General features: G+C 36.3%; 1 protein-coding gene across 1 annotated transcript in view; it reads left to right on the top strand.

The window, feature by feature from the left end:
• The first annotated feature begins 242 nt into the window (after window positions 1–242).
• The window catches only part of LOC107673705 (mediator of RNA polymerase II transcription subunit 14-like), a 22,027-nt gene continuing 13,035 nt past the window's right edge, over window positions 243–9,234 (top strand). The window contains exons 1-19 of the mRNA XM_016467432.1: window positions 243–631; window positions 1,202–1,228; window positions 1,659–1,764; window positions 1,846–2,019; window positions 2,110–2,239; window positions 2,385–2,513; window positions 3,442–3,549; window positions 3,848–3,980; window positions 4,068–4,218; window positions 4,690–4,801; window positions 5,180–5,305; window positions 5,387–5,465; window positions 5,541–5,700; window positions 5,783–5,977; window positions 6,227–6,361; window positions 6,460–6,536; window positions 7,818–7,978; window positions 8,065–8,211; window positions 8,643–8,734. Of these exons, the coding sequence (XP_016322918.1) occupies window positions 462–631; window positions 1,202–1,228; window positions 1,659–1,764; window positions 1,846–2,019; window positions 2,110–2,239; window positions 2,385–2,513; window positions 3,442–3,549; window positions 3,848–3,980; window positions 4,068–4,218; window positions 4,690–4,801; window positions 5,180–5,305; window positions 5,387–5,465; window positions 5,541–5,700; window positions 5,783–5,977; window positions 6,227–6,361; window positions 6,460–6,536; window positions 7,818–7,978; window positions 8,065–8,211; window positions 8,643–8,734 (2,412 nt within the window). The 5' untranslated portion in view covers window positions 243–461. The remainder of the gene's footprint in view (window positions 632–1,201; window positions 1,229–1,658; window positions 1,765–1,845; window positions 2,020–2,109; window positions 2,240–2,384; window positions 2,514–3,441; window positions 3,550–3,847; window positions 3,981–4,067; window positions 4,219–4,689; window positions 4,802–5,179; window positions 5,306–5,386; window positions 5,466–5,540; window positions 5,701–5,782; window positions 5,978–6,226; window positions 6,362–6,459; window positions 6,537–7,817; window positions 7,979–8,064; window positions 8,212–8,642; window positions 8,735–9,234) is intronic.

Genomic DNA, 9,234 nt, shown 5'->3' with positions numbered 1-9,234 from the left:
GGCAAAATAAAGGTCTCCTAGGCTTTCCTTTTCCAGCAGCTACTGTCGCTTAAAATGTTATTTGACTCCACATACAGACAAAATGTATTTTTAAAAATTAGGTTAGTCTTCCGTTTGTATGTACTGTGAAAGAAATAAAACGTAAATAAAACGAATGTAATCCTTTTAAAATCACGTTTTTGGCTTTCAGACTTTTATTTTAAATAATTTATCCAGCGCCATTTAGGGAAAGGAGAGTTTTGTTTCCTGCTTCAGCTTCAGTGGGTGATGGCGGGGCTCCATCTCTCCACATCTAACATGTTACAGACTAATTTCTTCTTTTCTTCATGGGTTGAAATTGTTTCCGCCGCCTATAAACATTAGGACGAACGTGTGATAATATTCTCTCGAACTAGTTTGCGGTAAACGCGAGTGGAAAGTGTCGGATCCGTGGCCGTATATATCTGCCGTTGTATTTTAAAATGGCTCCAGTTCAAATCGGTTCGGACGGGCAGCTGGTCCTCGCCGGGGGTCCGAGCTCAGCCCCGCAGCCTCCTCCGGGAGCCTCGGCCACTCAAGGAGTCCGGCTGAGCCTCCTGATCGAGTTCCTGCTGCAGCGAACCTACCATGAGATCACTCTCCTGGCTGAGCTGTGAGTTCATGAGAGATCAGACCTGTTCTGCTCATTGGTCAGGCATGTTTAAATCAAGTTACATCTAGTTTAGCACTGGCCCATATGTTTCCTTGACAAATGTTTTACTTTGCAGATCATGTCAGCTCGTTTATAAATCTTGATTTTAAGCTGGTAGAGATTATATGGGGGTATATAAATTATGTGGGGATGTTGCTGCAACTCTTCCTGACCCTTGTATGACTTCTTACCTGTCTATGTTTATTTGGTTAACCATGTACAATTTGTCAGGGCGAAGTCATATTTTAACGAAGCTAGTTTAATTGAATGGTCTGCTTATAGCAGCCTAGGTGTATTTATGGTGGATATAGTGGGTGACACAGGTCTTAAGTTTTATCTGTGGAACAAGTCTATTAATATCGAGTATGCTGTTATTGCAATAAGAGCATAAATAGAGATGTGCACATTTTCTTGTTCTGTTACTTTTATGGATCTGTATTGTTATGTCTTCCAAGTTGTCTAGATGTAAGATGTAAAATGTTTTGTGCTGTCATTTGATGTTATTTAACCTTATCTTTATGATTTTCACAGACTTCCTCGAAAAACAGACATGGAAAGGTAAGAAACTACCATGGAGTTTCCACTTAGATTCTCAAAAACATGAATGTAATATAGGTTACACCAGAGGTTTTCAAGTGGGGGCTGCAAGGCAGTACTAGGGGTTCATGGAAAAGTTTAAAAAGAAATGTTTACTAATGTATTTACCTAGATAAATAAATGAGTAAATGAATGAATGTGTGAATAAACATATAAAAAAATTGCACTAATGTGATTATTTATTTTCCAAATAATATTTTAGACATATTTATAACATACATTTTTTACAATAGAAATTAGGTCTATATACACAAAACTGTATAGATGACTTTTCAGATTTTAGGTTGGGGGTCCCTCACAGGATTTGAGGGTCCTTGGCTTCTAAAAGACAGAAAACCTGAGATAGATTATGCTTGCATATGAATGTAACTGATTATGTCCTCTCTTACAGGAAAATTGAAATTGTTCAGTTTGCCAGTCGGACACGGCAGCTCTTCGTACGTCTGCTTGCTCTTGTGAAATGGGCAAGTAATGCTGGGAAGGTGGAGAAATGTGCGGTACGTGAGTTATTTCGCACTTCCAATCTGAGTTATTTTCATTCTTGTTGAGGTAGTACTCATTCTTAGTTCTGATTGCAGATGATATCATCATTTCTGGATCAGCAAGCATATTTATTTGTTGACACAGCCGATCGACTGGCATCGCTGGCCAGGGACGCCTTGGTACATGCACGTTTGCCTAGTTTTGCCATCCCTTTCGCCATTGATGTATTGACCACAGGGTCTTATCCGCGTCTGCCCACCTGTATCCGAGTGAGTAGTCAAACACAGTGTTCAAGAGCTTAAAGTGGATATTATAAATGTGAAATGAACAGCAATGGTGTTTTTAAAAATTTTTTACAGGACAAAATTATTCCTCCTGACCCTATAACCAAAGCAGAAAAGCAGACAACGCTAAATCAGCTCAATCAAATCCTGAGACACAGACTAGTCACCACTGACTTGCCACCGCAGCTGGCCAACTTAACTGTGGGTAAGTTCCAAGCTCCACACATCTACTGGCAAAGACGTATTCTGCCCTGTAAAAAGTATGTTATATGTTTCCCAACATTTTATTCTGTTTTTTTGTTTTGAGTGTTTTTTTTGTTCTGATTATGAATGATCTTACTTGTGTGAAGCCAATGGGCGAGTAAAGTTTCGAGTTGAGGGGGAATTTGAAGCCACATTGACAGTGATGGGGGATGATCCTGATATCCCATGGAGACTTCTTAAACTAGAGATTCTAGTCGAAGACAAGGGAACCGGAGGTAAGATGTGTAATAATAAGACATAAGAAATAAGATATGATGGAACCCCTGTGCATGTACCCTTCTTTTCCATACATTTGATTTAAATATATATGAAAAATAAAGAAAAAGTTTTAGAATTTTATCATATGTTAATGTAAAAAATCTTGTGTAATATAACTTGTGTTTGTTTGTTTGCTGGTTTTTATTGTATTTGTTATACTTGTATTTTTTAAATTGTTTTTGCCATGAAAATAGCCTAAGATGCTGACGTGGCATTAAATAAATATATACTACTACTATAAAAAAAATATTATTTTTTTTTACATATTTTATTTACTCTACTGTTCAAAAGTTTGGGGACGATAAGATTTTTAAAAATGGTTTTAAAAAGACTCTTTCATACTCACCAAGACTGTTTATTTGATAAAAATTACAGCAAAAACTAATATTATGAAATATTATTACAATTTGAAATAATCTGATTTGTATGTTTGTATATTTTAAAATGTAATTTGTTTGTTGGAAAAAATTAAAAATTTTAGCAGCCAAATACTCCAGTCATCAGGGTCACATGATCCTTCAGAAATCATTCTAATATGCAAATTTGGTGCTTAGAAATTTCTTATTATTATCAAAAGTTGTGCTGCTTAATATTGTTGTGGAAACTGTGATACATTTTTTTTTCTGGATGCTTTGATGAATAGAAAAAAACAGCATTTATTTGAAACAAATCTTTTGTAACAATGCAGAAGTCTTTACCGTCACTTTTGATCAGTTTAATGCACCCTTTCTAAATAATATTATTTCTTTAAAAAAAAAAAAACTGAACTAAACTTTTGAATGGGAGTGTATGTTTTTAATTTATATGTATGAAAATATATTAATAGTTATTCATAAATAGATGTTTTAAATTACTATAATAAATATTTATATATAATTTATTTAGATGGACGGGCATTGGTCCATAGCATGCAGGTGAATTATATCCATGAGTTGGTGCAGTCCCGACTGTTTGGAGATGACAAGCCTCTTCAGGACATGTACAACTGCCTCCGTATCCTTTCAGATCAAGACTAAGTTTGGTTTCTTTGTTTTAGTAGAACATTTTATAGGTTGCTCAATTAACAGCCCCTTCTTGTGGTTAAATGCATAGCTTTTGTTTTACCAGCCCATATATTTTGCAGTGCACTTCTAGTTAGTTTGGATACAACTACTACCTTTTTATCACTGTTTTCCATACTTTTATAATAATAGTCAAGTCAAAAAACTCTGAAGTGGAAATTTTGTTTTCCAAAAAGATGTAGTGACAAAAAGTGTTAAATCAAAACAGTTTCCTTAATGATTGGTATCAGACTCATTTTGCCTATCACTACAGCTGGAGGTGTTGCACTCGCAGACTCTGATGTTGATCAGAGAGCGGTGGGGTGATCTAGTGCAGGTCGAGCGCTACGTCCCTGCTAAGTGCCTCACGTTGTCTGTCTGGAAGTAGGTTTCAAAATTTGCCAATTTGCTACAGAGATTTAATTAAATTTTTCTCTTTTGGTTTTGCATCTCATGATTCTTGCCTTGCAGTCAACAGGTCCTGGGTAGAAAGACTGGCACTGCACCTGTGCACAAGGTCACCATCAGAATTGATGAGACTGATGGATCCAAGCCATTACAGATCTCCCATGAGCCTCCACTCCCTGCCTGTGATTCCAGATTAATGGAAAGAGCCATGAGGGTGAGTATCATTGGTTAATATAATCTCCTTTTTGATAATAACATTGATAATTCCATAACGATGATCATTGTATGGGCTTTTCTTTGATGATAATATACACAACCATTTAAAAGTTCGGGGTCTGTGGGAAATCAATACTATTATTCAACAAGGATGCATTAATTTAATCAAAAGTTACAGTAAAGACATTTCTAATGTTATAGAAAATTTATTTTTTAAATAAATGCTGTACTTTTTTAACTTTTTATTCTTATTTATTAAAAATGTATCTCAGTTTCTACCAAACTTTTAAGCAGTACAACTGTATCAACATTGATAATAGTTTCTTGAGCACAAAATCAGCACTGAAGACTGGAGTAATGGCTTCTCAATAAGTAAAGCTTCTTTCAATAACATTAAAATATCTTGAATGGTAGTGTATAATAACTGAGGATGAAAGCTTACATGTCTATTTGTGGGCTGTTCTTTCAGATTGATCATCTCTCAGTTGAAAAGCTTTTGATCGATAGTGTACATGCCCGCTCACATCAGAAACTGCAAGAACTCAAAGCCATCCTAAAAAGTAGCAACCCTAGTGATAACTGTGAGTATTTTACACCACAATGATCTTGACCATTCTTGTGCTGCTTGCTGTGTGTGTGTGTGTGTGTTTTTATAGAGGGAATATAATGATTTGCATTTGCTGTTCTTGGTTACTAAATTGATTTACAATAATTAAGCAATAAATTACGAGAGGATGCGTTATATTGTGTAGGGAAGCAAATTAAAAATGGTCCATTTTCATGCTGTTATTATTGATACTGTAAATAAAATAATATTGTGTACATATATTTATTCTATTTTTTTTATATTCTTTATCTTTATTTTTTAAACCATTCTTCAACTAGAAAACATAAAAAGTCAAAATCAATTATTTATTTCATACGCATTAAGAGATTGATTTTGTGTGTTTATTTTTCAGCCTTTATAGAGACTGCACTGCCCACACTAGTCATACCAATCCTGGAGCCCTGCGGCCGATCGGAGTGCCTCCACATATTTGTCGATTTGCATTCAGGAATGTTTCAGCCAATGCTCTATGGAGTTGGTAAGTCACATATCCATTGGATGCCCATCAGATTATTTGAACAAATCAACTACTTAACTTGCCTTGCTTGTCTGTTTCCAGATCAGTCAATGTTAGATGACATTGAGAAGAATATTAACGATGATATGAAGCGCATCGTCACATGGATACAGCAGCTAAAGTAAGCAGTCAAGTTACCCATTCTTGGTGCGTTTCATGTTGTGACAGTGATGATAATATATTATGTTTTAAACAGATTCTGGTTGGGCGAGCAGAGATGTCGACAGTCTGTGAAACATCTTCCCACACTGTGTACAGACACTCTCCACCTATCTAACTTAACCACGCATCCTGTGGGCAACCTATCGAAACATCGCCTCTTCATCAAACTCACTCGCCTCCCACAATACTATATTGTAAATACTTTAATGTATTTATCTCACAGGTAAAGGCTTTTGTGTACACATTAAACATTTAATTAACTCTCGTCTTTCTCAGGTGGTCGAGATGTTTGATGTGTCCAACAATCTGACAGAGCTCCAGTATAAGTACTACTTCCTGTCTGTGAGTCAGATTGAGAGTGAGGATGGGCTGCCTTCTGCTCAGCTGCTGCAGCAGTTTAAGTCCAACCTGGAGGAGCTTGTGCAGGACATTTCATCTGGACGAATGGCTCGTCCTGGGTCCAAGAGAAAGGTGGGATACTCAACGCAATATACTGAACGTTTAACATTTGTTACCACTTTGTTGTATTTGCCTGTTATTGATATTGTGAACGATTCATCCATACATACGATTCATTTTTAATTTGGTTTGTTTTTTCTCGAAATGTAAATTTTTAATTGAAATGTCATAACTCAATTTTCTGATGAAAACATATTTTCTTTTGTGGCTTTAAGCTTTTTTTATTGTATGTAATGAAGTCTTGTTTTGGTCACTCCATAGTTGTCAGGAGAGCAAAGTGCCATTGAACCGAAGAAACCCAAGAGGTCAGGAGAGATGTGTGCCTTCAATAAGGAGCTGGCCCACTTGGTAGCCATGTGTGACACCAACATGCCCCTCATCGGATTACGCTGTGAGGTACTTCATATCCATTAGATGGTGAAAGCAGTGCTTTATTATCTGAAGCTATTAGTTGAAAATGTCACATTTTGTGTTTACTGTTATTGTGTTCGCAGTTGTCCAATATGGAGATTCCTCACCAAGGGGTTCAGGTCGAAGGAGACAGCTGTAGCCACGCCATACGTATTCTGAAGTAAGATTTATCTCTGGTTGCCAGTACAAGCGTCTCTGAAGTTAATAAACCAGACTGACACATATGATAGATGCATATCTACTTAATACTTTTATTCAGCAAGGATGCCTTTAAAGGAATAGTTCACCCAAAAATGAAAATTCTGTCATTAATTACTCACCCTCATGTCGTTCCAAACCTGTAAGACTTCATCTTCAGAACACAAATTAAGATATTTTGGATGAAATCCAAGATATTTCTGACTCTCCCATAGACTGCAAGGATCCTTACACAATCAAGGCTCAGAAACATAGCAAGGACACTGTTAAAATAATCCATGTGACATCAGGGGTTCAACCGTAATTTTACGAAGCTACGAGAACACTTTTTGTGCGCAAAGAAAACAAAAATAATGACTTTTCAACAATTCGTCTCCTCTGCTTCACCCTATATCGCCATTTTGGAGAGTATCACATATGTAAGCAACGTATGCACCGCATGTACGCAGATATGTTGTTTATGTTCAGATCAAAGCATAAGCAACGTATCTGCGTACATACGTTGTAGGCCTATACGTTGTTTACGTATGTGATACTCTCCAAAATGGCAAAACTTTTTGGGTGAACTATCCCTTTAATTGATAAAGAAAGATGTTTATGATGCTACGAAAGATTTCCATTTCAAATAAATGCTTGTTCTTTGAAACTTTCTATTCATTAAAGAATCCGTCTGTTTTAAATGTTGATAATAATACGAAATGTTTATTGAGCATCAAATATTAGAATATGATTATTAGAATGATTTCTGAAGGATCATGTGACACTGAAAATTCAGCTTTGACATCAAAGGAATAAATTGTATTTTAAAATATTAAAACAGATATATTAATATACAAAATATTTTACAATATTGCAGTTTTTACTTAAAAAAAAAAAGTAAAATTAATGCAACCTTGGGGTGGATAAGAGACCTCTTTCAAAAACATTAAAAACATCTTACTGACTTAAACTTTTGGCGATAGTTTGCTAAATGCTTTTCTTCTCTCAGAGTTCCACCTTGTAAAGGAGTGAGTGAGGAAATGAGAAAAGCTCTAGAGCGCTCCCTGCTGGACTGTTATTTTAAAATATTAAAACAGATATATTAATATACAAAATATTTTACAATATTGCAGTTTTTACTTAAAAAAAAAAAGTAAAATTAATGCAACCTTGGGGTGGATAAGAGACCTCTTTCAAAAACATTAAAAACATCTTACTGACTTAAACTTTTGGCATAGTTTGCTAAATGCTTTTCTTCTCTCAGAGTTCCACCTTGTAAAGGAGTGAGTGAGGAAATGAGAAGAGCTCTAGAGCGCTCCCTGCTGGACTGTACGTTCAGACTACAGGGCCGGAATAATCGCACCTGGGTGGCAGAATTGGTTTTCTCCGGTTGTCCACTCAACAGCACAGTCAACAAAGAACAAGGTAAAGACAGTTAATTATCCTCTTAACAGCTTTCAAAACAATAATGTATGTGTCTTTTACAATATTTTCTGTCTATTTCAATTCAGCTTCTGCGCGGCATGTCTACCTGACTTATGAGAATCCCCTTTCGGAGCCGGTGGGTGGCAGGAAGGTGGTGGAGATGTTCTTGAACGACTGGAACAGCATTAGTCAGCTTTATGAATGTGTGCTGGAGTTCTCACGCGCTTTACCTGGTAGGTACCTCTGTTCTAACCAGGTAAATCACATCTCTTCCATTTTAATTTGAGTTTTAATTGTTGACCAGCTATGATTTGTATTCCTTTGATACCATAGTACATTTAAAGTATTAAATTATTGCATCAATTTTAAATTCCTTCACAGGAATACATTCTATTGTACAATATATTTAAATAGAATTTTTATTAATTTGTATTATTTTAATTTTAATAATATTTGTTGTTAATAGTATGGTTGTTTTACTGTGTTTTTATCAAATAAATGCAGACTTGTGAGCTTAAGAGACTTCTTTCATAAACATTAAAAAAATCTTACCAACCCCAAACCTGTGAATGTTAGTATAAGTATGAGAAAATACTTGACTTATGAATGGTTTGAAGAACTTGAATTGCTTGTAATTAATTAATTCATTATCTATGTTTTCCAGAAATGCCCTCCTATTTGAGCCTTTTCTCAGAGATACGGCTGTACAATTATCGGAAGCTGGTTCTATGTTATGGCAGCACCAAAGGCAGCTCGGTAAAAACCTTCTCATCTTGTTAAAATGCCGACGTTAAAGGCACAATATGTAATTTTTGCCGCTAGAGGTCGCGTATTCAAAATAAACAAAGAGACAAAGGTGTAGTTTGATGACGCTGTGACTGAGTGTGGAATCATGGGAGTCGTCATCTTCATCCCCACAGCCGATGCAATCCGACGGGACTCGGGCAGAAATCATGTTCATGGATGAGCTAATGATTTATTAACGTAGTAGAATGAAGCAGGGTGAGGCTGAAAGCCGTCGAAGCGAAACGAGGCCGCTGAACGAGCGTGACACACGGCTCGAAAGCAGCAGAGCTTTTATTATGCCACAGTCGACCGCTTCCGCTCCTTCCGGTCGTGCGTATGTGGGGGGAAAAAAGCAGCGCTGTTTTATCATACTAGATACATTTGCAAGTTCTGTTATAATGCTACTCTGTGCGGTCGTCACCGGTCTATTAAAACGCACAACATATTAAAGTGTCTTTGGTGTTTCCATG

The sequence above is a fragment of the Sinocyclocheilus anshuiensis genome, unplaced genomic scaffold (genome assembly GCF_001515605.1).
Source record: "Sinocyclocheilus anshuiensis isolate Anshui unplaced genomic scaffold, SAMN03320099.WGS_v1.1 scaffold628, whole genome shotgun sequence".
NCBI classification, from domain to species: domain Eukaryota; kingdom Metazoa; phylum Chordata; class Actinopteri; order Cypriniformes; family Cyprinidae; genus Sinocyclocheilus; species Sinocyclocheilus anshuiensis.
This window is presented reverse-complemented; position numbering and strand designations above follow the sequence as displayed.